We start from the raw sequence: 26241 nt of genomic DNA on the forward strand, positions 1-26241 counted from the left end.
TTGTTTGCGATGTAAACTTTCGGATATATAGACAAGCTTCTCAGTATGCTAATTTATGGTCTAAGGAAGTCTCGTTGTTGCACCCTTTGGCCAATGGTAGACAAACACCACTAGCGGAACTGTGTTCCCTCATCAGCCACAAGGGCAGAGATGAGCCCCAATCAAGAACTTTCTGCGAGTCGTTACGTCACGAGAGCTCAAGTGCTCCTTTTCCACGAAGCGGTAAGCAAGCTCCACAGTCACCACCCTCCATTGTCTGTAGCTACATCGTATTCTAACCTACATCCTCGGTGAATTGCTTGCACATGGTGCATAAAACCCGAGCGTTTGAAACGCATAATTGAATAGCGTGTTTTAAATTCAGATACAAGCTTTGTACGGATATATAACTACCGAGTTTTGATAACGAAAGCAGCTTGCACAGTTATTACGGGCACGAGGACACGGAATTTCCCGGGTACGACCGAAAGTGGAGGAAACAACTTCCTGACTGTAAGTGACCAAATCTTAAAGTAATGACCTCTGTATTGTTGGAGCTGTGCTGTAGTTTCGGAGTACAGCAGTCAACTTGTAAGGTTCAAATCTTACATGATTTCAAAATATGTCGTTAATTCCAAGCTACTTGGCTACATTATAAAGCCAACTCATTAAACTCACTTATTACAGAGTAACGCTTGCTGCTGCGTTTGGTAAGTTGTCAGAAATGAATCTCACTCATGAGTGAAGTACACAATGATTAATTGTAATGTATATGTGCCGTATATGTTACAAAAACATCTCAGCTGTCACAGATCGACTATGAACCAAAACCCAGTATTTCCTGGTGTACTTTACTGTTTCTTCTTTTTGTCTCTGTTTGTCAGATTCAACATGTCAGCCGAAGACACGGTGAGACGTAATAAGACAGACATTCTGCAGGCTTTGTGTGGAGACCACAAGCTAATCCTCAACAAAGTTCATCAGAATGAGCTGATAACTCAGCGTGAGTACAACAACCTTAAAAGCATCAACAAGGAAGATGTAGAGGGCCACGTCGTTGGGCTCGTGGACAAGCTCATGAACAAAGGTGAGGACAGCTGCAAAGCCTTCCTGAACCTCCTGCAAACTGATGCGGAAATTGTAGCTACTTACCCTAAACTGAAGAGCATGCAGTTGAAGGACACCAGCATTTTAACCAAGCCTGTCCAAGCTTGTTCAGGTGATGTCAGTGGTACGTATGATTTATAATGGTATAATAGTTCTGGTATTGAAATGACTCCTATTCAGCCTAATGTGTGTTTCAGGTTCACTAAGTGGACGTCTTAAGGCTGTTAAGTTTGGAAGTGTAATTCTGTTCCCCTCTGATTTCCTCAGATGGTCTGTCTCTGAGCAAGAGGCCAAAGGAGGTGAGGTATTAACATTGAAATAGCACGCTGTGCTTGAGTCAGTGTTTTTAGTTATTCTTTGTTAGAGAGACACATGACATGCTTATGATCCTGTTTTAACATATAGAATATTAGCTCCGTAATAAATTTAAAACTAGTATAGAAAAGCAAAGGTACCTCTTTAGTAAAAGTCTTCGATTATATAATATTGAAATGGCAAACATGATCCACCCCAGTTAGTTTGTTCATCCTGTGTTTGTGTGTCTGGTTCCACTGTTTTCAGGACAAGCTGTATGAGTTGAACAGTAAGCCCACCGGCCTCTGTGTGATCATAAACAACGAGAATTTCAAGGATAGAAAGGAGAAGAAAAAGAGAAGTGGAACCAACAAAGATGCTGGTATGTTACATTTCTACTACAAATAACATTTATTTTTGCAATAAACACTTGAAATGATGAAGGCACCTGTAAATGAAAAGGTAGTACAAAATGTTTAATCTTAACTTAAGATTTCATTAAACTTATTTTCTTTTTACAAAATGTACACAAAATGTGTCGCATGTGTACAGATTGTAAAGCCCTCTGAGGCAAATTTGTGATTTGTGATTTTGGGCGATACAAAATAAATTTTATTTAATTTAATTACAGAGTGAACAGATTTACACAATTGTCCTGTTCGTTGGTGGTTGAAGCTTCACAGTTTTTTTCTTTTTTATGAAATTTTCCTGCAGAAGATTTGGCAGAGGTGTTCAGCTGGCTGGGCTTCAGAGCACTGATGTGTAAAGACCAAACCAAGGACCAGATGGAGCGAGCGCTGAAATGCTTTGCTTCTCACAGCGACCTCGCTCAGCTGCGGGAGTTCAATGTTGAGGAGTGGTCTGGCAGCGGATTCACTCCTCTTCAAGAGGCTCCTCGACATGGCGATGCCTTCGTCTGCTGTATTCTCAGTCACGGAGGGAAGGGTGTAGTCTTCGGTGTTGACGATCAGCCCCTTTCCATCAAAACAATAACTGGAACATTCAAGCCGACCGCTCAGCCGACCCTCACCGGCAAGCCCAAAGTGTTCCTGATCCAGGCCTGTCAGGGAGGGCAGACACAGCGTAGAGTGTCATTAGAAGCTGATGATTCTCCCTCGCCATCCATCCCTGAGGATGCTGATGTTCTGGTTGCCGTTGCCTCTGTTGAAGATTTTCAATCATACAGACATGTCATAAATGGGAGCTGGTTCGTCCAATCTTTGTGTCAGCAGCTAAAGGAGGGCTGTAAGAGGTAAATGTGAAACTTAAAAATGAATAAATAGTTAGTGAAGTATCCACAATATGTTGTAGATCTGATGATGTAATTGATTAAGTCAAGTGTATACTGTACACTTGACTTAATAATGATGTGCCCTGATAGGGATAATAATATGTTTGTATATTGTTTTAGGAGTGAAGACATTCTCAACATCCTCGTCGGTGTGAACTATGAAGTGGCCCAGAAAGAGGGTCTCGTGGAAGATGAGTCAGAGGGTAACGTGAAATATAAGTTGGTAAAGCAGATGCCTGAAGTTAGGTACACCCTGACGAAGAGACTCGTGTTGTCTCCACATTGCAACTGAAGCTTCATCGCCAAAATTCATGCAAACTTACTCTGCTCGATGTCTTAATTAAGGACTTATAATTTACTCTGGGGGAGGGCTTTCTTAAGATGTACTCAATCTTTTGTATCAATCAAAATCTTGTATTTTTATCACATTAAACCATTTACTTTTATATTTTCACAGATTTGTGTTGTTGTTTTTGCTCAAAGTATGATAATCAATATGGTGGGTCCATCTTTTAATGAGGTTGGGTTAACATAAGCTTCATGGAGTTTCACCAGAATGTTTTACAAACATAAACCCTGAATGCAGAGTACTGGTGGCATGTGCATATCTAACACATCAAAAACGAATGTAGAAAAGCATTTTTACTGACTCCTAGACTTATCTATGCACATTAAGCACAGGATCTGAAAGTGTCAAACCAGAACAGCATTAGTATCTATATGATAATGTAAAAAGCTGTTTATTGCCATTATTTTGAAGTTTTCTTTTATTAATCTTAACAATAGCTCAAACACATGGAGTAGTTTAAAGCGGATTCAACTAACATGACCAATGTATAGGATTTCTCTGAGTGCACTTGCTTTTGGGTCAAGTTCAGTTGCGCACATACATCCGTCTGTACGGTACTACAGCGTCGTTGCCACGACAACTCACATTTGTTCGTCCTCACTTCCGTATTGGAAAGAAGGCTGCAGATAGATGCAACATCGAAAAGCTGCGTGCCATAAAAACTCCAAAACAATCCGTTAACAACCTGTCGCAACAACAAAATAAAAACAGTAGTGAAGCTGTTATTACCGGAAGTATCTGCAATTAAACAAAGGCAGCGGTAACGATGGAAGCCCCGCTGGAAGACGAGACAACTGCCGGAGCCTTGGCCGGGATCGAGGGACTCGACCTCGGAGTGGAGTTGAAAGCGTCCGACGAAGCGCTCACGTTGATGTCCAGCGTTGGTGAGTTGCCAGTATAACGTTAACTCTGCAGGCGTGGAGCGTCGGTAGGAGACAGAAACGACGTAAAGGCTTCGCCTGAGTGTTAGCACCACCTGGTTTTGGCACATCTCGAGTTGCCTCACACAGTATATTGACAATTAGGCCATTTCATTGGAGCAGTGTGCAGAAAAATACAATAGAAAAAAAGCTTGAGAAAATTTGAACCTGTCCGTTTTGGCTCAAACTTAAATCAATGCCCCCCCCCCCCCCCCCCCCCCTCTCTCTCAGAGCCTGCAGAGCTGCTGAAGTGTGTGTTTCCAGACTCTCTGGTGACTGTGTCAGAGGGCGGCCGAGACCTGGGGAAGTTCAGTGTGACGGTGGAGTTTGCCCGTAGAGTCCAGCAGCCCTGTTTGCTCCTGCATGCTCAGAGCCAGGGAGCCATCGATGACTCCCCCTGTGGAACCACAGTAACAGGTGAGGGGAGGAAAGGGGAGGAAAGGGGCTGCAAAGGCAGGTTGTCTATTTACAGATGTGTCACGTTACGCCCTTTTCTTCGTGTCCTTCATCCTTGTCCATTAAAGCCTACCTAACCACGGAGCTGGAGGTGCTGGAGGAAGATTACCACGAGTATGTCAAGGTGAGTCGTCGCAAACTTCCCACGCTGTCTCATTTTAACACGCAGGGAAGTTAAAACGTTGTACCGGGGGCACTTGACTGCCTTTCGTTCTTATGCCACATCTGTCTGATTTTGTTTGGTTTTCCTTTGAACACATTGAATCCCCTTTTCAGCTTGAGGGTCACAGTTTGGACAGGAGGTGTCACATGGTGCAGCATGACGGGCAGATGCTGATCGATAAAGTCACCACTGTGGGAGAGGTGAGAGAAGGAACTGTAGAGTGGGCTGGGCATCAACTGTAAAAACAGCGTCTATCAGCCCCAGGCCCTCTACACATGTTGATGTGACATAGATGCTAATATGATGACGTGGTTAAAAACCTGACATCTTGCTGAGCAAGCAAAGTACCTATACCGTTTTGTGAAATCTGGATTCAAATGTCTTTTTTTATACAAACATTTACCATTGGAGATGTCGACAAAACTTGCTGTTGTGAAATTACTGTAAGTGCTAATTCTTTTGTTTGTGCGTGTATACAGGAGACGACAATGGAGAGCGTTTCTTACCCCATGTCCGTCCTAAACGGCCTCGTTACCGAGGGGTCCAACTTGCTGCTTATGCGCCTGCTCGCTCTCAGGAAGAAGGTGCCCGAACACATGACCTTTATCTCCTTTGACCAGGGATTACACATCATCCACACCACCTTTGTAAGTAATCATGTCAATGAGAAAGACCTCTCGGTCATTCGGTGTCTTGTTTGAACGGTGAACTCTGATCATCTGTTTCTATGTGGCCAGAGCGAGCTGGGTCTGAAGCAGCTGCAGGTTGGGGATGAGACTGTGGAGGTTTTTGGGGTGGAGAGGATCGTTCACTCCGTGGAGGACAGCCCCACTACCTGGCAGTGCTACTTCCTGGCTGATGGGTAAACTCAATGACTAGACATCCTCAGGTTCCTAAACTTGTTGGAAGGTCTCCCTGCCCAACAATGTGGATCACTGTGTGTGCAGCTCATTTATACACCATACCTGTTTCATTTCATTTCATTTCTGTGCTTGTGTTTGTCTTGTTTGTTTGTTTTTCAACAAAAAATATATTTTTTTTGAGCAGTTAATGTTCTCTGATCAGGCACATGGCCAGCAGGGTGCAAGTGGGATCACCGGTCACTATGAGGCTTCTGCAGCTGCAATCACAGCTAGAAAAAGGTAACCACTGTCACACACACACACACACACACACACACACACACACACACACACACACACACACACACACACACACACACATGTTTTAATGAAATGTAGTCAATCATATTGTCTGTGTGTTAGGTTTTGAGAAGATCCCTCTGGTTTGGGAAGAAGACATGCAGATGCGCTCCAAGTTTTTGGACAGAAAGGTAACCAATGATGTTCTCATATTATAAAGAGATTTATTCAGACCGTCTGAAGAATATGTTGCCTCCTTATCCAATATGTATCCCATCATCATCATCTCACCCCATAAATCCTTCCAACAGAACATAATGTGAATGTGTGTTTATGTTTCGTTGGGGGCAGGAGGAGCTGAAGGCGGACCATGCCTCGTACCTGAGACATCATCCAGAGATCCGTGCCCTCATATCTGACTTCCTGCAGTTTTTACTGTTGAGAAAACCAAATGACGTCTTCCAGTTTGCCAGAGAGTACTTCCTCCCTTTTGAGTCCCGCCGTCCTCCAGAACCAAGCCTGAAAGCCCACTCACCCTGAAAGCACACCCCAGAGTTCACGTGCTGAAAATAGCCTTTTATAGCATAATTTATCATTTGGTTAAGTTATATCTTGTCTCTTTTTCCTGAGTAAAACATGACTGGTAGTAGCCTATACAAGGAAACGTGGTGGGGAGGAGCAATAACTTTAAACCCAGATAGTTCACCTGAGCTCTGTGATCTTGCTAAAAATAACTTTTGTGATCTGAATAAAGTTGTTTGTTTCAAAAGTGTTTGTAGTTTCAGTTTTGGTACCCTGTCAATCTTGTCTGGTTAAAGTAGTAAGTCAAGGCATGTCTGGGCAAGGGTTTGAGACGCGTCAAATCAGGAAATAGCTGTCCGTCTTCAGAATAAAAGTGTAACATTCAAAAGAAAGAAAATAGTTACAAAATGAAAAGGGTGTTACAGCCTTCGCCAAATAGATTAAACTAGACCTGTAGGTCAGTTTTGTAGACTGGCAATGAAACCCTTCACGGAGGCTCATCCGAAGTTGAAAGAAACAACCTTTTTCATCTTTATTGACCATAAACATAGCTTTTCTTTTGAAGGTTGTAAGCGGAAGCGACCATTATATAATAAAAGGTGGCGCCGTGTTTCTCTGAAAGTGAAACCAGCAAAGGGCAGCGCACGAACAACACGATAAAATAACTGTTAGTGTTACTACCAATACTTTATTTGTGAATGTTTCGCTGCCATAAAGTACATTTTTGACTGAAGTACAGAAGACGCGCCTTTTCGCTTCTTGGACGTGAACGGGCAGCGGTAAGTTTTAACGTCGTAAATGTTCTCACCTGTGTGGAGTGAAGTTTACGTTAGCGAGCTAAGAGAGTCTATGGAGTAACCCAAAGGTCTCACTGTTGACTGTAATTGAATGTTAACGTTAATATAATTTGATTTAACATTGTTGTTGTTGATGCGTCATCCGGGCTTGAGTTAAAACTTTTAAAATTGTCATTTTGTGACGTAAAACAAACGTCAGGACTGGTGTTGTTCTCTGTGACGTTATATCCTGTGAGTCCACTCAGTCATTAAAAAACACTACTATGACCTGTCCTGTAGCTTTACTGTAATACATTAATGGTAATAATAGTACATCATATTCAAACAGTACGAGATGACAAAGTGGTTTTCCAAAGGCAAATATAAAAACAAGAACAAGGAAGTGAACAGTAAAAGTTAAAAATCAACAACAAAATAAGGAAAACAAGATTAATAATACACCACAAATACAAATATATATATATATATATATATATATATATATATATATATATATATATATATATATGTTAACCATCTGAAATACATTTTAGTCTTATACATAGCCAGACTGCGTAGACTTTGAGAGTAAAGTCCATTAAAGTAACGAGTACTCGTACAATATGTCTACAGAGATCTTTCTGATCTGTTTATTGTCTATGACGTAAATCAGTATTTGTAATATATTCAGCCACAGCTCATGTTGTGTTTATCTTCTCTTGCTTTAGCTTCCCTAACAGATGCCCACTTTTCCTTTGTGCCTGTGCCTGTCTCTGATGTTTCTGCCCCTCTGACAGCAACATAACCCGTAGAGTTGTGAGCTGAGCTCCGGGCCTGTGCTGGAGGGAGCGGCTCTGTGATGGATCGGCTGAAGCTGTCTCGCATAGATGAGGAGCTGGAGTCCTCTGAGGTGGCATCTCTCTGCTTCTTGTGTCAAGACGTTGTCAACAGGAAACGTCTGGAGGGAGTGAGTACTTACACCGTGTTGCGTTATCTTTGCTCTTGTCTCAACCCCATGTCTGATGAAAAGAAGACACATTGATCAGTAACTATGGACAGTTTATGTTGAGTTTCTTACTTCTTTAAGTCAGTGTGTATAAGTGTTTTATGGTTTTATGTTGTTGTTTAAACAATATTAATAAAATATTCACATTACAAGCAATTGCGGCCCAAATCCGATTCTTTTTTTTTTTGCTCTCATGTCTGATTTTCTTCAGTAGGGAGGACACAGGAATCCGATATATTTTTTTTCCCCCAACAGATCTGGGATACTTTCATATGTCCATCACTGCCTAATCAACCTCTGTGAGAAAAGTCGTATCGGAATTCAGTGTGTTATTCCAAGTCATACTTTACTGTGCAGGTCACTCACCATACAGTGCCGAAGTGGTACATTGAAACTACAGAAGAAGAAGAAGAAGAAACTCTTCACAGAACTTATTGCAATGCGTCATTGGTTATCACACTGATGATGTTTGTTACCTGAGAAAAAAAAGCCTAAATTATTCGTCATGTTTCACTCCGATTTAATAAATCAGCAGTTATAAGAATGTGTACACGGCGTTGTTAAGGTAGATGAGCATCATCATCATCACATCATGTTCACTGAATGAGTGGGTGTCTGTTTATGAGTCGTAATAAATCATAAATGATCTTTCAGAGGGAGTAGATGTTTGTTGGTAATCTTGGCTCCGTTAAATTTGACAATATGTGAAAAGAGGTTTTCCTCGGACGGTAGGAAACAGTTTCGGGTATCAGGTCTGATACTGTGCTCATGTACTCGTAAAACTATTCCAATACAACTGCACGCGATACCACTACGGCAGCGTGAAGTTAACCTGTCGTCAGTTAAGCCTAATAAGATGGATAGATGTGGGTCTCTTCAAACATTAATATGAAAGCCTAGGCAGAAAGATCAGATGTGGGGGAAAATCGTAATTGAACACTAAGCCCTGTGATGTGAATGACGCCTTATGGACAACATTTCTCTGCCATCGCTAATATTCTCAGCTGTTGCATGTTGTTCCCTTTTTAAAGTTTGTCTTCTCAAAGGTTCGTTTGTGTGTTTCCTGGTTGTTCTCATACAGATCAGGGATGCGAAAAAGCTGTTCTTGAGACTGGAAGAAAAGGGTCTGCTGGAGAACAACTTGTTCCTTTATAACCTCCTCCAAACTATCCGTCGAACAGATCTCCTCAACCTCCTGGAGACAGACAGCAGTCCACCGGAAGAAACCGACGCAAGTCCCATGCTGTCAGAATACAGGTACGTGTGAAGGCAGAAATAAATCTACTGTACACCAGGATTACAATACAGCGTTATTCCCAGTTGTAGTCTCTTGTCTGTTGTTTCTCTCTTTCTCATTTCCACGCCTCTGCTCTTTCTTTCAGGGTGACGCTGTACAAGGTGTATGAGGACATGACTCAGGAAAATCTTGACAAGATGAAGTTTCTTTTGAGCAGCCAGCTGGGCAGAAGACAAACTGAGACATGCAATGTGAGAAAACACACACTTTTCCGCACCCACAGTTAAATAGGAAATGATGTAGAGTTCACTTTCTGCTGAGTAAAAAATCCAATATATAGTTAATAGTAAAAAGTTGAATTCCCTCCGCACAATCGGCGCACTAAGTTATCGTTTTTTTTTCTTTTTCTGTCAACAGTGGTACGCTAACCAAAATCCATTAAGAACACCACCTGAATGTTGTATTAATTGACAAATAGGAACTTGGTTATAGTTTTCATTACAAAAGCAAGTATAACTTCTGTACCATAACAAGTACAGTATAAGCCGCTCAGACGATGCAGACGCCCTCGGGTGGCCATTTTGAACCCGTCGGCTATCGGTGGCGGTTAAGGGCATATATTTCTGGGGTCCCGGTGTAGCCAGCGGACATCTGGGCAGAGACTTCCTTTTCCATGCGCTGCTCATTGTTTACAATCCGATAAAGCAACTTGTGCGTGTGCGACCGGGTTGTTTCACAAGTAGCCAGTTTACAAACCAATGAAAATCTAAATAATCATCAGATGATAGCCGCTTGCTTCTGAGATTGAATTTATTGATTGACTTAACGACCTTGGTTTTTTAATTTTGTTGTTATTAATGTAACATGAATACCAGGCTTCCATGGCAATGCTCATCCAACTTTTGGCACATTTCACCGTGTATTGATGTATTTAGATATAATATCATATAAAATACAGATGCACACACAGCAACACCACTATTGCTGCACCTGAAGTGACTTCTAGTTGTGATGCAGCTGCAAAGCCTACACACAGTCTCCTCTGTTGCTTACAGACGGCACTGGATGTGTTTGCTGAAATGGAAAAGAGTGGTTTACTGTCGAATACAAATCTTCAAGAGTTGCATACAGTGTTGCTGCAACTGGATCAACAACTGGCATCGATGATACAGCGCTACATGGAAAGTATGATGTGCACTTACACACAAGCACATACACATTTAAATGTTACAAAACTACGAAACTCGTGAAATGATTGTTTTCTTTTTAGGGGTAACCCCGCCGCCTCAAGCCAGAGTGTCTCATGTCAGCATGGATTACCAGGTGTGTGTATAAATGTGTGTTTGTATACAGTTAATACTATAACGAGCCAGCTTAAAGAAAACTCTAACTCTGTTTTGTTCCTACAGAGGGTCAACAACGTGTCGATATCTGAAAGTCAGGCCCGCTGTAAGTCCCTCTGTTTCTCTGTATGACTCAATGACTTCCCATTCATTTTGAGCACACAGACATTGAATCATTTACATTCCGGATTAGCCTTCCACCCCACCCCCCCCTCACTGCTGTAGATATTCCCCCTTGTGCCATCGTTTTTAATGATGCATAGACCTCTGTTTTTGTTCTTCAGGTAGAGGAATGAGTGTTTGCTCCGATGCAGAACCAAATACAGAGCCCTCCTCTCTTCCTGATCATGTAACCATTCACTCAAACACAAATAACTTTTATTCATTTTTTAGAAAAATAATGTTTATGATTTGTCTATGTGGCTGTGCTTGTGCCCCTAAGGCGGACTACTACGCTCTGAAAAATATACCACGTGGATTGTGTGTGGTCTTCAATAATGAGGACTTCCAGGGATCAGAGCTAAAATCCCGAAAAGGGAGTCAGGAGGATGTGGGTATGTCTCCCTGTTATTGATCAACCATGTGATCTGGTTTGTTTATGTACTGTGTATCTATGAGTTACCGAGCAGCATTCCAGGTTGTGATCCTGCTTCATCACACATGATTTGATGATAATATAAGATGAGATGATTTAAAAACAATCAATTTGTCTCTCTTTTATGTGACACAGAGGCTCTGAGCACAGTGTTCACCCTCCTTGGCTTTACTGTGTTGGTGCACAACAACTTGACTGCAGAAGCCATGCGACAAGAACTACGGAAACTGGGCTCACGGAATTTTTTGGATGAAGATGCGTTGGTGAGCAGTCTCACACACCTTCAGGGCTGTTATATCATTGACAACACTTCATCTTTTGCTCTATAAACGAATAGTTTGACAGTAGGTTGACGTTTGAGGAATACTTTTTTTTTGTCATTTTTGAATGATTGATCAATACCACTCTCAAAAATGTTGAACTATTACCTTTGAAACAGTATTTACAATAGTCTTGTCAAAGTGTAGTTAACCTACAAGTTTCTGTGACTGACTGGGATTGCTTGAATACAAAACAATCTGATGTTTAACTCCAACATTATTATTAAAGTGTCATTGAGAATTCTTATCTAAAATCCAAGTTTTATTGAAACGTAGCACATTTTAACACAAAACATGTCTGATCTCAGGTTGTGTGCGTGCTCTCCCATGGAGCAATGGAATGTGTCTTTGGGGCCGATGAGCAGAAGGTGTCCATAAAAGAATTGACCCGGCCCTTCACCAGCAGGGGAGCACCCACCTTGGCAGGGAAGCCCAAACTGTTCTTTATCCAAGCGTGTCAGGGAAGCGACTACCAGAGAGGAGCCCAGCCGTGTCCCTTGAGGCCAAGACAGGAGGAGGCGGTCAGGGAGAGCCTGGAGGAAGACGCTGGTCCTGTGAGCGGCGAGACTGTCCCTTGGGAGGCCGACATGCTGCTGGGCATGGCCACCGTGCCGGAGTGCAAGTCGTTTCGAAACATTAACACGGGCTCCATCTACATCCAGGAGCTGTGCAGGCAGCTGAGGAAGTCAGCAGAAAGGTGAGAGGCCCTCCACCCGGAGTTTAAGATGATGCTTGTTGAGCCTTTTGTCCAGCTGCAGTTTAGGCAAATGTTTGGCCAACAAAGTCATTCTTTAAAACCAGGCTGGACCCCAGCTTTGCCAAACTCTTTTACAAAGAATGAGCACTTATGCGTGCTTGTGCTGTGGGTGACATCTTCATGTTTATAAGTACAGCATTCCCAAAGTATTAAAAAAGAGTCCTCATTCAGAGTTAAAAAGTAGGGCTCATATACAGGGGGAGTGGTAGATTTCTAGAGTCAACAGTGTTTACAGTAGGCCTAACTGTCTGACGTGATCCATAACATAATCTGCTATGCTGCTGATGTCATGATGTTTTATTAAAATATACCCACAATTTGTGCAAGGTTTATGATTTGTGACGTGATTCCTCTGTTTTCTGTGCAGCTCAGAGAAGGATGATGTACTCACTGTGCTGACACGTGTGAACAGGGAGGTCGGCAAAGGAGAATATTTAAACTACAAACAAATGCCACAGCCCAAGTACACCCTCACCAAGAAGCTCGTCCTCAAATTTGTGTGAGCTGACCACAAACCAAGTGCAAAGCTGAGAATGTGCCAAATTTTGCTTAGACTTGACTGGTTTGCCGTGTGTATGGATGTGGCCATGTCTGTTTTTTTTAATCTCACTGTACAACACAGCTGAATTTGACTGTCTGCGTACTTATTTTGAGAATTGTATGTCTCTTAATCAAAAAGCATCGTGGCATATAAAATGTTGCCGAAGCCACTCAGAGAAAATGTCCTTTTTGAATTGTTTACGATTATTCCCATATGATTTAGGACAGCAACAATGTGTTATTTGAGAAAAGTGTCATTTTAAGAGAAAATTTGCATAAATCTGCCCTTTATATACACATTATTTGTATTGGTGTTTTATGAAGTCAGTTCTTTAAAAAAAAAAAAACGAAAGTTGCAAAATGCAGAAATACTCTGTTACAGCTACAGTACTGTCCTCTCTTTACATGCACCATCCATTATCCACATTATAACATCTTTATTGCAAAAAAGTAGTAATGTGTGAAGGTGAAGATGAATGCAGGAGAATAAAAACTACATTTGCACTTTAAAAATGAAGAAAGATGTATGATTTAACTGAACTACAGTCAAGTATTTAAGTTCATGTACTTAGTATTTAGTTGTAACGCACCTTTATTCAGTAACATGAGAAGTGCCTGTTAATAAATATAGAAATGAGTCAGCGAAACCCGTCAGGCCTTGTTGCATACGCAAGCCTTGTTGCGCGCGCACACACACATACACACGCGCGCGCCTGTGTGACAGATTCCTCTGGACTCCACCCTGCTCATCACTGTTCCAGCCAGGAAATGTCCTTCACTGCTGCTCCACATACAGCAGGAGGACAGACCTGATAACAGACACACAGGCCGCTGAGCAGCTCCACACGAGCCCGTGGACAGGATCTCTTCAGTGCTTTGGTGTAAACAGAGGGCGTGGCCGACACCGGAAGCCCTTTCGGTTTACTCACTTTACCGCTGGGGACCGTTGCGACCAGACTGTTTTCTTTCACTGGCGTCTTTTATTCGGTAAGTAGACAATTTCATGTTAATGTTGTCGTGTTTTCATAGCGGCTCAACGACCCCGAAACACATTGTACATTGAATTCCGTGTGTTGCAGGTGGTGTCACGTTAACGTCGTGTTTTCCGATAGCTGGTTCACAGCGGTGTGTGTGTGTGTGTGTGTGTGTGTTAGCTCTGTGTGTCCAGCAGGCTAGCCTCACCTGAAAGGGCTTCTTGTGAGCTGAGGTCAGGTCTGCAGGGTCCGCGTGCTCTGGACACGTTACACAGTTTGTTTTTTTTAAACCGCTCAGCCGTGTCAGTCAAGTACACTTCCAATGTTAACGTTTAATTTATCCACAGTTAAACTGATGGATACCACAGACTGCTCTCCGTCTATGAAACAGGGAGCTGATGGTTCACATTTTCCGTTTGCCTTTTACCAATGTGGAAACTACAAACATCTCGTTGGCTTTTTCACAAATGTGTTAAAAAGCATTGCCTTCAAAGTGAGAGATCACAACTAATGTCGGTGTGAGCCAGCGTTTGTACTCAGTGGGGCCACCGCAGATGTACTGTAACCATGACACTAATACACGTATAGCTTGAGCCACTTAAGGCAACTTTCTACATATTATAAGGTAGATGAAGCAAGACTAGCTCTTGTAAAAACCACTTTAAGGAAATCATCTATATTGTTTTAAGTAGATTAAGCCAGATTAATATTTTACAATGATTTGAGTCACATTTTTGAAAGTGTTGCTTAAGAAGAAAATGTGTATATTTTTTTCTACAGTACTAAGTCCTGAAGTGCTCCATCCAAACACTGTTCCTGTTTTAACTGGCTAGTCTGGATCCTGTTGAATTGTTATTTACTGATGAAGTTGGGCCTTTAGTGGAACTAGAAAGAAATGCTAAATGTATTGTCTCCTGAACAAATGCTGATTAACTTAAACAAACTAAATATTTCCATGTAAAGACTCAAACATTTTTTTTTTCAGTGTACTGACACTGATTTCTGTAAACGAGTTAATTCCACCTTCAGGTGTAAATGACCGGTCACAAGTCCCTGTGCAGTGATGGGAGTATTCCTCTTGCTCACCTCATAGACACAAACTGTTGATGTCATAGTTTGTTACTATTATAGTCTGGGAAACAAAAGATTATTTTGATAATTGATTATGCTGCCATTCTGACCGAGGAAGATTGATTGCATTAAAGTAGTCACTAGTAGACCCTCACCAATATGAAATCAAAGACTCTTCAGTTAAATCAAAACTTTAGACGGTCTCAACAAAAAGCATAAATACAGAGCTTAGTCAAACCGGTTCCTTCTCTTGTTGTCATGTAAGGTATGATAAGATCGTCATGTTGTCCCAAATGACAGGCTTGGCATGACGCGTGTAGCACAAGGCCTTGCTGCCAGTGATGTCACTGATGTGGTCTGTTCGGCTACATGGACGTAAACAAAATGGAGACGGTGCTGTCAAAGGGTGCAACTGTGACTCAGAAACATGACGATGACTTGGTGGTTATGGCGATTATGAAATATGATAATCAAATGTGGGAACTCGACATTCAGCTGTCAGCTTGAACTCATTTCTCACTGCAACGGGTTCGGTTTCTAGACGCTGACACTCTTCCAGGAGAGTTCCGCCCTTCTACTCAAACACCGTCAACCCCCCCCCCCCCCCCCCCCCCCCCTCTGCTGAACAGAGTCTCATTGACCAAGCAAGGGATCGGCTCTGTGCTTTCTTCTGTGACTGCCGATACTCTGATCACTTTTTCCGTTCAGTGTTTTCTGCCCTGTTGCTTGGTGCTCTGGCTGTGATGTAATGGCAGCATTGGGTGTTAGCCAGCTGTTGAATTCCTTTACTGTGCGTATTCCCCGAAAAAAGCCCCAGTGAACAACCAAGTGAGCGAAAAAAGGGAACCTCCTTAGAAACACAGCTCTCTTTTTAATATGGTGGCTTAGTTACTGTGATAGTGTAGCGAGTCAGAGACCATCTGCTACATGTATAAATCCATTTTTGGAGACGACTTTAAGAGCTAAATGATTCACGTTATAAAAGTGGTTTCATTTTGTTGCTAAATCAAAGTATCACAATTTTTTTAATACTCAATGTAGGGACGTGTGTGGGTGTGTGTGTGTGTGGGTGTGTGTGTGGTTTATTATTAGAAATCTCCCTCAGAGACACGTGTGGTGGTTCTTGAGCCTGTCGTGGTTTTTGGGAACCACATTTGTAAGCAGAACCATGTGTTCCCTTTAACCTGATGAAACCCTATGGTGGATGAAGTACTGTATGTAGGGGCAGCGCTAAATTAGCGCAAATATGTCTTTGGTATTTCTGAACTGCAGTTTGTTATTACTTAAACCTGCATCAATTTCTCTTTTTTTTGGTAACTTGGGGACACCGCAACAAGCTGTAAACACATTGTTATCACCTAACAAAGTTGACACGGCTAACGTGTTAGCAAACAGTTGCATATTTACACAATGAGATAATCAAAACCTGCTGTGGCCACATAACCAAAACAATGAGCTGAAAGATGCTAAAATGCTCCACAGAGCTGAGGGGAACTTCAGAGTCGGGTGATAATGATGATAGCCATGGCCGGAGGCAATACATTTACGGGCTGTCCATCCCGCCGTCCCATTCTCACGCAGATAAAATATATCAATGTTCGCCTGATGGGAATTTCCTTTGAATTTGGCCGAAACATCCACTCACACTCCAGGATGAACTGAATCAAATTTAGTGGTCAGAGATCAACGTCACCTGTGACCTCACAAAACACGTTTTTAGCCATAACTCAAGTATTCAAATGCTAATCACGACAATTACGCACAGATGTCTAAGGGGATAAAATGACTGGTTGATAGAGGCATAAAAGCAGTAACTCTAGTTTATTGCATACTATATACCATCACTTCTTTATGACATGGTATACTATGAATCAGAATCAGAACCGTTTATTTGCCAGAGTATGTTGCACATACAAGGATTTTGACATGGTGGATGGTGCATAACATTAAACAATCAACACAGTGCAAAAAAGAGAAACATATTAAAATGTACAATAAAATATAGTGCACAGATAACAGTACTTTAAACAAGTATAATGTAAGTGTAATGTAAAAGTGTCAAGTGTATTTAAATATGAAGGGATGTGCTGGGGAGTGTACCGGTAGGAAATTGTCCTGGGGATGTCGGACTCAGTGGGGGGTCCCGGGCTTTGTTAATGAACCCACCTGCCGATGGGGAAAAAACTGCGTGAGGTCTTGGTCCTGATGGACCGCAGCCTCCTGCCAGATGGAAGGGGCTCGAACTGTTTGTGTCTATGGTGAGAGGGGTCGGCTACAATCTTTCTTACAGGTCCTTGAAGCAAACAAGTGTTGTAGGGACGGCAGATTGCAGCCAATCGCCCTCTCAGCAGAGCGAATGATGCCGCTCCTAAATGCCTGATCCTCGTGCAGCCTTAGCTGTCTGAGATCGACTGTAAACCAGGGTTTGTCGTTGTTATAACTCACCCTGGTGCTGGTTGGAACTCAGCTGTCCTCACAGAAGCTGATGTATGACGTCACAGCCTCTGTGTACTCATCCAGACTGTTGGTAGCAGTCCTGAAGACATCCCAGTCTGTACAGTCTAAACACGCCCGAAGATCCTCCAGAGCTTCACTGGGCCACTACGAGTGTTTTGTGTCATTTTTTTTTAAGACATACTTTCACTTTTTAAGACATACAATAACTTCTTATGACTTTGTTATGACGTTCTATGGTAGCTGTAAGATGACTATATTATGAAATACTAATCTCTGACTTTTTTGGTGACCTATTTTATGTCATAGTATACTCTGCCTTTTTTTATACGTCATCTGGTTATGATATTTTGGACAGACAACAATTCAAACCGCAACTTTACTGCATGGCACACAACTGTGAGGTGGTCCTTCTTGTTTCCTCAATTGCTAACATGAAAATATTGATAAGAGAAAAGTTTAAGGCCCACGTTGGGGATACTGATGTGCAGTATCTGTGATGAGCTGAAATTGGCGGATAATATTGGGCATGGCAATGCGTTTGTCCTTGTTGTTTGTTCCCTACTATTCACTCACCCTGAACTGTATTTCCTCCTCACAGGTGAAATGTCCAGGTCAGACTACCCGCCAGTGTATGATGACTCCCGGGGCCCGCTGTATGCACCTCAGGGTGGCAATTACCCACCACCCCCTGCGTACGGCTTCCCTGGGTTTGGGGGTCCCCCGCCAGGCCAGCCCTCCGCTCCCTACCCCGCCGGTCCAAACGCCCCTCTGTATCCAGGCCAGCCCGGCGGCTATCCTCCCGGCCCGTACCAAGGACAGCCTCACCACGGTGGGCCCCCAGGAGCCGGCTACCCCAGTCCCCCTCCCATGCCCCCTATCATGCCGCCTACCATTCCATCAGACATGCTGAGCTCTGGTAAGACGCATATCAGTTTGTGTCTTCTAATGTTAAATAAAAAAAATACTCTAGTTTGTTGGACCAATTAGAAAACGTTGGTGAGAGACGGCACGTTTCCTATAGCTCTTCGTGCCCGGTGCTCATACTTCTGTTCTGCTGATATCACAGGTGATGAGTTTGCGGCGAGCGGCAGCAACTGGGACAGTCTGAGCATTCGGCACGCCTTCATAAGAAAGGTAAGAACACACCCGTCACCCAAACCATAATGGATCGGCCCCAGTTTGTGTCTGTCGTGCCGTTACATTTGAGTGACGGAGCAAAGAGAGAAACGACGGGGTGTGACGTCCCCGTCTTTTGTGTGCGTGTGTTTTCAGGTGTACTTGATTTTGGCGGCTCAGCTCCTCGTCACCACGTCCATTGTGGCCGTATTCACATTTGTGTGAGTACACGGAGTGTTTTGTGTGCCTGTTTGTATTTGTGTCGGCGTGTGTCTACGCTGTTCATTCTGCCTGTGTTTTCTTACAGCCAACCTGTCAGATCTTTCGTACGGAGAAACCAAGCTATCTACTGGGCGTCATAGTAAGTCTCACTCCGCGGTGACGTCAGTGCCTTTTTAAAGTGCTGTTTTCAAGGAAAGTTTGTGAATATTCATTTATTCAACCCTGCATTTTGTTGTTTTAGTGCCGTGTACTTCATCACCCACCTCGTGCTGGTCTGCTGTAAGGGCCCCCGGTGAGTGCTCAGTTTTATAAAGAGTATCCGCAGACGGAATATTCATAAGCCTGCGTTCAAAATTCTAATCCCGCTCTCTTTTTAGGAGGAAGTTCCCATGGAACGTCCTTCTGCTGTCCATCTTTGTAAGTCACATGACTTCTACTTAACTTTCGAATCAGGAAATAGAGACGCGTAATTACTGTCAGTGTCCTGGACTTGGATCATGTGTATCCTGTAGCTCTCTCGATGAGCTTTTCCTTCAGCCTACGCTCGTATTATCTCCACGCCGGAGGTTTGACTTTGATACTAGATGTAAGCAGTGAGTCACCGCACTCGGCTGCGTTTGCATAATGCATTTGATATGTTGTTTCTGTGTCCGTGTTTTATCAGCTCTGTGCACAAAGTATTACTTCATGGAGCATAGCCTGTTGTTCTTGGCACAAGAAAATATGTTAATATTGCAGTAATATATCATGTATCATTAGGAGGCCGTGTATTCTTGGTCCAGCCCTTTTTATAGCTTATAATCAGAGGTGTGTTGTTGATGATGTAGGTCAGTTACAGGATTTTTCTTCGTCAAATTATGTGATGTTTGTATTTTTTTTTTTGTGGAAAATGACTTTTACATTTATTTATTTTTACAGACCCTGGCTTTGTCCTACATGACTGGATCCATTTCCAGGTAAAACTAACCTGAACAGTCCACCTGGTGGTATGCAAACATCCAGCCACTGTCCCTCAGAATGAACTGTGTGCTGCTCTTTGCTTTTAGCTACTACGACACAAAAGCTGTGTTTCTCGCTCTGGGGATCACTGCCGTCGTCTGCATCTGCGTCACCGTCTTCTGCTTCCAGACAAAGGTGAGGGGTGTGCGTGCGAGTGCTTATCGGCCTCAAACGGCCGCAGCGCACGAGTGCCGTCACGCCTATATTAACTCGGCTGTGTGCGGTTTCTCTTTCCAGGTGGACTTCACCAAGTACCAGGGCCTCTTCTGTGTGCTTGGGATCGTGGTGTTTGTGACTGGCATCATTTCAACCATTGTGCTGTCATTCAAATATGTGAGTTAAGGCTGATGTGAGCAAACACACACTCGTAACGCACCGTTTTTGAGTTTCCATCGTTGTAATGAATGTTTGTTGTTGCAGATGTTGTGGCTTCACATGCTCTACGCAGCTATAGGGGCCATTGCTTTCACCATGGTGAGTGTTGATGAGCGGTTTTGTGCTGTGTAGTTTTATTTTTTTTACCGTTGCCCGTCTGGTATCTCTCTCTGTCGCTCGCTCCAGCTTAATGTGTCTTGCTTGTCTCGTAGTTCCTGGCGTACCACACACAGCTGCTGTTGGGGAACAGGAAGCACTCCATCAGTCCAGAGGAGTACGTGTTCGCAGCGCTCTCCCTCTACGTCGACATCGTCCAGATCTTCCTCTTCCTGCTGCAAATTATCGGCGCTTCGACCAAATAATTGGACCCGACGTTTACGCGACCAATGTGGGTCAACAGGGCGCAGACCAGCGCCTGCAAAAACCATTCCGTGCTTTTTTTTTTTTTTTTTAAACCTTTTGCTTTGTTTTCAGTCGAATCAGAGAAGATTCATAACGCACTCCAGTGAAAATGTTTAAGGGCTGAATTTTAAATGTTGTCACAGGTTACTGCACTTTTCAGTGGTTTGAACAGAATATTAATACTACAATATAAATACAGCCGATGCATATAGACACTAACATGCTAGCTGCAATGTTTATTCACTCTTGCTGGACTTAAGTTAAGACAAATGTTCAACGTTTTTCTCTGCATGTAGATGTATATGCTATTATACATGAACTGGGGGTGCGACTGTAGAAATGTTGAGAAAACAGGCAAACGCACTCAAATCAAACTCAAAATGTGCCAACTCAGCTCACCACAAATTTGGTTTGTCTGAAGGTAGAAAATCTGCCGACCAGCTCTTCTAAAGCTCTCTATGTCACATGTATAAGTATACAAACGTCATTTTTAGGGCCCAACGGCCATTGGAAGAGGATCCTGTTATTGTTGTTATTTTTCTGCTCCACAGTCGCATTCTTGGAGAGCTTGGGATGCACAAAAACTCACGGAAATTGTCACTCACTTCAGAACTGGCAAAAATCGCAAAGTCCTGCAGTGGTTGCGCTCGGGCGCGGCCAGCGGACTCAGCGCAAACGCACGCTGGGGTTGCGTGATGTATAATAATTGCGAATTCTCAAGCACCACGTAGTGGACACCGGAGGGGGTTACAAATGTGCAATGCATCATTTCCAGAGCCACACAGGAAACGCCGTCTAACTCATTCGTGCAGTGTTTGGCGTGCACAGCCCCCGTACACCAGAAGTGTCGAGTGCCTGTTCATCGCCGCTCAGGTTTTTGCACATTTAGTGTGTATAAAGTGTTAATCAATGAGCTTTACAGGTGCAGGTACAGGCAGGTTATGTTACCTTTGGACAGAACCAGACTAATGGTGTCCCCCTCTTTCTGCTTGCTGTAGCTTCATATTAAGCGTACAGACATGTGAGTGGTAGTGATCGCCTCATCTCACTGTCAGCGTGAAAGTGAATCCGAATATTGAACTATTCCTTTTAATTGTATGCATGTTAGAAGGCAAAACAGGCGTTAATGTTAAACACCAGTTGCGGTAATCTCTGCGAGCGTGCACACAGCAGCATCGATGCACTAATAAGGCCGCACTAAGAACAGTGTTTGTGTTTAAAACGTGATGTTACATGATGTAATATTTGGTATTGATCCTCACGACACCAGTACGGATACTCAAATGTACACTTAGTATCGTCAGTATTGATACAGCTCAGTACACCTGGTGACAGCTTCATATTAACGAGCCTTTGCTGGTGGTTTAATACATGCTGCTATATTGTAGCTGTATATGTTCTACATCACGACAGTGCCTTCAAAATGACCGTTTCTGGATTAGAGTTTTTTCACTTTCAGAACTACAGGGTTGTTTTTGAAACATCAGGCTTTTCTAGCATTGTTACATATTGAGTCTGTTTCGATATTTCATGTTGCAGTTAAATCTGGGTCAGATACTGAGGGTATTTTTTCATACAGGACAACACAACCAATGCCAGGGTGTTGCATTAGTGGAGCATTCCTGAAAAGTCAGTGAGTTCCAGCTAGTGAGGCATTGTCCAAAAGCTCCGAAATGTTCAACCCAGCTGGTCCTCTGTTCATATTCATATTCATCACAAGTATAGACTCGTGTTACATACGACACTTGACTCAAAACAACTGAGGCAGACGTTTTGAATGCGCCGCACGGATGGTGGGCTGTTTGTAAATATACATATCTATGATGAGGATTTTTTTTTTTTTGCCTTTTCATGTCAAATAAACATTTGTATTTGTGAGTTTTCACGTGATTTATATGCATTTGCACCAGTAATGATTCTTGATTCCTAAAATATACATTTATTTCTTGTATTATATTTATAGAACTTCAGCATTAAGGCTTAATACATATGTGAGCGTTCTCCACATGTAATGTTCAACTTTAACAGGATACTCCATCTTTGTTCGTGAGCAAGAAGAAAACTGTTGTGATTAAAGGCTCAGTCTCAAACACGTTCCTTATATTTATTGCATCTGCCTCAACAATAAATAGTCCAAAGAGGTTTTGGATGTTTGCAACTCAAGCTCATAATATTCAGATCCTCTGCATGACCTTCACATTCTCCCTCATTCGACCTGCTTATCTTCTTTCGGTTCTGTCCACTTCTCTCTTGGCCAGGAGGAAGCCATTATTATTATATCAATGATTGTACTTTGTGGGCAACACATTAAGTATCCATTATTGATGCTGTGTGTAGAGAATGTGTGTATGCTACATATTGTAGTACAAAGGGAGCAAATTGGGTGGAAGTGTTTGATCCACAGTCAGACATTTCTATGACTTTTTTTGATATACTATACTGTGACTTTTTTTTCAACATAAGATTCAGGCATTTTTTGACATACTATGCCTTTTAATGCCTTTTTAAAATGTAATATACAGTATTATACTTATATTCCATTGTACTATATTATCACTTACTATGACTTTTTTCGACATACAGTACAATTCGCTTTGGACCTTTATAGCAGCTGTGTGAGGTCAGTGTGGCATTTTAATGAGGTTTTTTGATATACTATACTATGACTCTTTTATAACATTCTTTACCTACTATGCTGACTATCACTTTTTTAAAATAAATTTACTATGCCTTTTTTTTAGACGTAATATATTATAGTTATATTTTTATGAACTATATTATGACGTTTTTCGACATACTATAATATGATTGTTTTTTTACTTTTTTCAACGTATGAAACTGACTTTTTTATCATTCTTTCGACATGCTATGCTATTACTTTACATAGCATGACTTAGATTGCTATTTTTTATCTTTTTTCAAAGTACCATGACTTTTTTAATATACTATACTATACTATTTTAGGATTTGTGGATGTTTGGTTTGTCATATTTTTGCATTTCTTGTGTTGCAAATTGCTACAACTGCATTTCGTTGTGCAGTTGCAGTGTTGCATTATGACACTAAATGATCCTTGAAACCTTCTGACTTTTTCAATATACTAGAGCTTTTTTTAAATACTATGACTTTTTTGATATTTTATACTAAGACGTTTTTCAAAATACTATACTAGGACTTTTTTTGACACTTTTTCATCATATTTTGGACAAACTATATACTGTTTTTAAAAGAAAGTCAACATACTATACTATGACTTTTTTATGACATTTTGGATGCCATAAAAATGGCATTTTATGACACTATAAAATTACTTTATGACATACTCTACGATATTGTTTATATATTCAATTTTCAGGTAATATGACTTTTCTAAGAATTTTATGGCATTCTATACTATGACCCCTATTCATCACACTTGACTCAAAACAACAAAGGCAGACGTATTGAATGTGCAGCACGGCTGTTTGTAAATAAACATCAATGATGAGGAATCTGTGTTTGCCTTTTAATATAAAAAAAACATTTATATCAGTTTCAATGTGGTTCATATACATTTGTACCAGTGATGATTATTGTTCATTTAATCACACATTTATAAATATACATTCATTTCCTTTATCATATTTATAGAACATCAGCATCAAGGCTAATAAATATATGATCGTTCTCCATGTAATGCTCAACTTTAACAGGATACTCCATCTTTGTTCACGAGCAAGGTTTTGGATGTTTTAAGCTCATAAAGTTGACATCTCTTCTGTAATCAGTCTTTGGGCTTCAGTTCAGTGGAGTCACCGTCTCGGTGGCGACATTCATGTCCATCATCGGTCCAGTTTGACATCCTCTGCACCATGGCGGTAGCGACTCCCTACGTATTCTCCCTCATTCGACTGATTCATCCTCTGTCGAACCTTCAGCTGCTTCAGTCGGTTCTTGTCCACCTCTCTCTTGGCCAGGATGAAGCCAATGATGCCTGTGGGGAGGCCGATCATCCTACAGGAGGGAGTTATTATAGTGATTACTTTACTTAGTGGGCAACACAAAGTATGGAAAGCTACAATCTACAGTGTTCATCTTTTCTCTTAATTTAAGTAATTATAAATCACAGTTTTCCCTAGGAGTACACAATGTTACTTTGAACATTTACACTCAGTTTACAGTTAATTAGGTACACCTAGCTAAAGCTAATGCCGTCCAATACAACAGTCTGGTAATAAATCCTTCTCATGAAAGAGGCTCTAATCAAGTTTATGATCATTTTTGAGGTTGCGCTGCTGTTGAATTAATGTAATTAAACTGAGAGGTTATTCTAATATTTGTCCACTATCTTTACGCAAATGAGTGCAGACATTATAATTTAGATTAGATTATCTTCATGACGGTCAGATTCTTGTTTTACCTTGGTGTACCCAATAAGCTAGAGCCTCTGTCACCTGCTGTATTTACACATGACTTCTGGTGCAAGAACACAAACACTTGAGTTGATTTGCTGTGAGACTGTCACATTAGTAGTCGTCACTGCAGACAACAGCAGTCAGTAAATAATCTGAATGGTAAAACTGAATCATTTGGTAGATCTGACACACAGGCTGCCGCTAATGAGATACACCAGCAGCTCACTGCTTTAGGACCAGGAGTTACCTTAAGACTGTAAGATCTAATTAAACAACACTAATGTTGTTTAATTAGAAATATAAAGCAATATATAACGTGTTATTCAGAAAATGAAACGTTTTCAATGCAACTTGTCCAACTACAGCATTGCTGCCTTGGTAGCAGTACTCATATTACAACATGGTATTCAATATTTTTAATTGCAGCATCTGTATAAGAGTAAATGGTCTCATGGTACAAACCTTTATTACTAAAATGTTGTCTCATGTATATCAACTACGTTGTAGAGCCTTATGTGAAGCACAACTTAACCAAGACTCTAAAAGGTAAATATGTGCTCAGCTACATTCAGGTGCATTTAGATGTCGGTGAGACTGATAATGAAGTCCATTTCCTACTTTATTACTCATTTTATGATCATTTATGGGAGATATTATTTTGTAAAATGCCTCTTATGTCTGATGACGTGAGTTGTGTTTAATGAAGGGATCATTTTTGTGGCAGAGTATATGTAGAGAGAAGAGAAGAGACTCACCAGGCGTAGCCGATCACAACCATGGGGTTCTTCGCCTTTTTCTGGGGGATGTATTCAGGACCCTCATCTTCCTCCTCCTCCTCCTCCTCGGCTCTCCTGTCCTCTGTGTCGGTGCTGGATGTGCTGTGTGTCTGCGTGCTTCTCGGTGGTTCTATCCTAGAGCTGCACAGGGCGGCAGCAGGGGAGACGTGTAGCCGAGAATGTTGACACACTGCCGGGGTTCGGCACCTCTGCGTCAGTAGCCACCGGCCCGGAACAAGGCGTACACCTAAAAGAAAAAGGAACTAACAGATATGACTTCTGTCACCTCTGCAGCGAGGTTAATGTGAGGGTTCAGTCTGGTTAAATCGTGCATAAACAAGGAAATACACCTGTGTTGTAAAAGCAATCATTAAAATAACGCCACATGACGTTATTTACACGAATGACTCGGCCACGAGGTAGCTTGGATGTTTAGCATCTTGCAGCTTACTTGTTACAGGACGTGTAATGTTAATAAATTTGTATTTTACCTTTAAGTGCTGTCCTGACTGCTGTCACGTAGGACGCCGCCATGTTTGTTGAATAAGGCGTATCGCGCATGCGCAGTGGCATTTCAATTATCTGTGACTGCTGCCACCTAGTGGACGACATCGACGTAGCGCTTCTTTGAAACGCAGCAGGAAAACAGCGCCAAGTG

General features: G+C 41.9%; 5 protein-coding genes across 9 annotated transcripts; 4 read left to right on the forward strand and 1 right to left on the reverse strand.

Annotated features, from left to right (window-relative positions):
- The first annotated feature begins 114 nt into the window (after positions 1-114).
- LOC142956834 (caspase-7-like) lies at positions 115-3125 on the forward strand. Of its 4 annotated transcripts, XM_076098583.1 has the most exons (7): positions 129-492; positions 667-689; positions 864-1210; positions 1354-1385; positions 1648-1762; positions 2095-2632; positions 2792-3125. In XM_076098583.1, exons 3-7 carry the CDS (start codon positions 871-873, stop codon positions 2961-2963), a joined length of 1197 nt encoding a protein of 398 aa, XP_075954698.1. In that variant the 5' UTR covers positions 129-492; positions 667-689; positions 864-870; the 3' UTR covers positions 2964-3125. The 4 variants fall into 4 exon arrangements, with proteins under 4 accessions (XP_075954701.1, XP_075954698.1, XP_075954697.1 ...); XM_076098586.1 differs by lacking the exon at positions 667-689 and having other exon boundaries at positions 115-492; positions 2098-2632; XM_076098582.1 differs by lacking the exon at positions 667-689 and having other exon boundaries at positions 135-492.
- Positions 3126-3636: 511 nt separating this feature from the next.
- On the forward strand, positions 3637-6473 carry catip (ciliogenesis associated TTC17 interacting protein). Its single transcript, XM_076097975.1, has 9 exons — positions 3637-3904; positions 4172-4357; positions 4465-4520; positions 4673-4759; positions 5039-5206; positions 5297-5421; positions 5625-5701; positions 5825-5892; positions 6053-6473. The coding sequence occupies exons 1-9, from the start codon at positions 3787-3789 to the stop codon at positions 6239-6241; spliced, it is 1074 nt and encodes a 357-aa protein (XP_075954090.1). The 5' UTR covers positions 3637-3786; the 3' UTR covers positions 6242-6473.
- Positions 6474-6831: 358 nt separating this feature from the next.
- On the forward strand, positions 6832-13318 carry casp8 (caspase 8, apoptosis-related cysteine peptidase). 2 transcript variants are annotated; one of them, XM_076098581.1, is made up of 12 exons: positions 6832-7002; positions 7728-7966; positions 9087-9262; positions 9388-9493; positions 10298-10427; positions 10513-10565; positions 10652-10691; positions 10870-10934; positions 11028-11139; positions 11316-11443; positions 11809-12197; positions 12625-13318. In XM_076098581.1, exons 2-12 carry the CDS (start codon positions 7859-7861, stop codon positions 12758-12760), a joined length of 1443 nt encoding a protein of 480 aa, XP_075954696.1. In that variant the 5' UTR covers positions 6832-7002; positions 7728-7858; the 3' UTR covers positions 12761-13318. The 2 variants fall into 2 exon arrangements, with proteins under 2 accessions (XP_075954696.1, XP_075954695.1); XM_076098580.1 differs by having other exon boundaries at positions 7797-7966.
- A 275-nt stretch (positions 13319-13593) lies between these two features.
- Positions 13594-22291, forward strand: LOC142956835 (protein lifeguard 3-like). The gene is made up of 12 exons (XM_076098587.1): positions 13594-13784; positions 17898-18215; positions 18366-18433; positions 18572-18636; positions 18723-18776; positions 18879-18929; positions 19015-19054; positions 19556-19593; positions 19684-19771; positions 19874-19969; positions 20057-20110; positions 20224-22291. The coding sequence occupies exons 2-12, from the start codon at positions 17903-17905 to the stop codon at positions 20371-20373; spliced, it is 1017 nt and encodes a 338-aa protein (XP_075954702.1). The 5' UTR covers positions 13594-13784; positions 17898-17902; the 3' UTR covers positions 20374-22291.
- Positions 22292-23904: 1613 nt separating this feature from the next.
- Positions 23905-26147, reverse strand: LOC142956840 (uncharacterized). Its single transcript, XM_076098596.1, has 3 exons — positions 26075-26147; positions 25563-25830; positions 23905-24406 (listed from the first exon to the last, which is right to left on the reverse strand). Exons 1-3 carry the CDS (start codon positions 26142-26144, stop codon positions 24235-24237), a joined length of 510 nt encoding a protein of 169 aa, XP_075954711.1. The 5' UTR covers positions 26145-26147; the 3' UTR covers positions 23905-24234.
- Between the last annotated feature and the right edge of the window lie 94 nt (positions 26148-26241).

Source organism: Anarhichas minor, unplaced genomic scaffold (genome assembly GCF_050575085.1).
Source record: "Anarhichas minor isolate MPS153535 unplaced genomic scaffold, ASM5057508v1 ptg000024l, whole genome shotgun sequence".
NCBI lineage: Eukaryota > Metazoa > Chordata > Actinopteri > Perciformes > Anarhichadidae > Anarhichas > Anarhichas minor.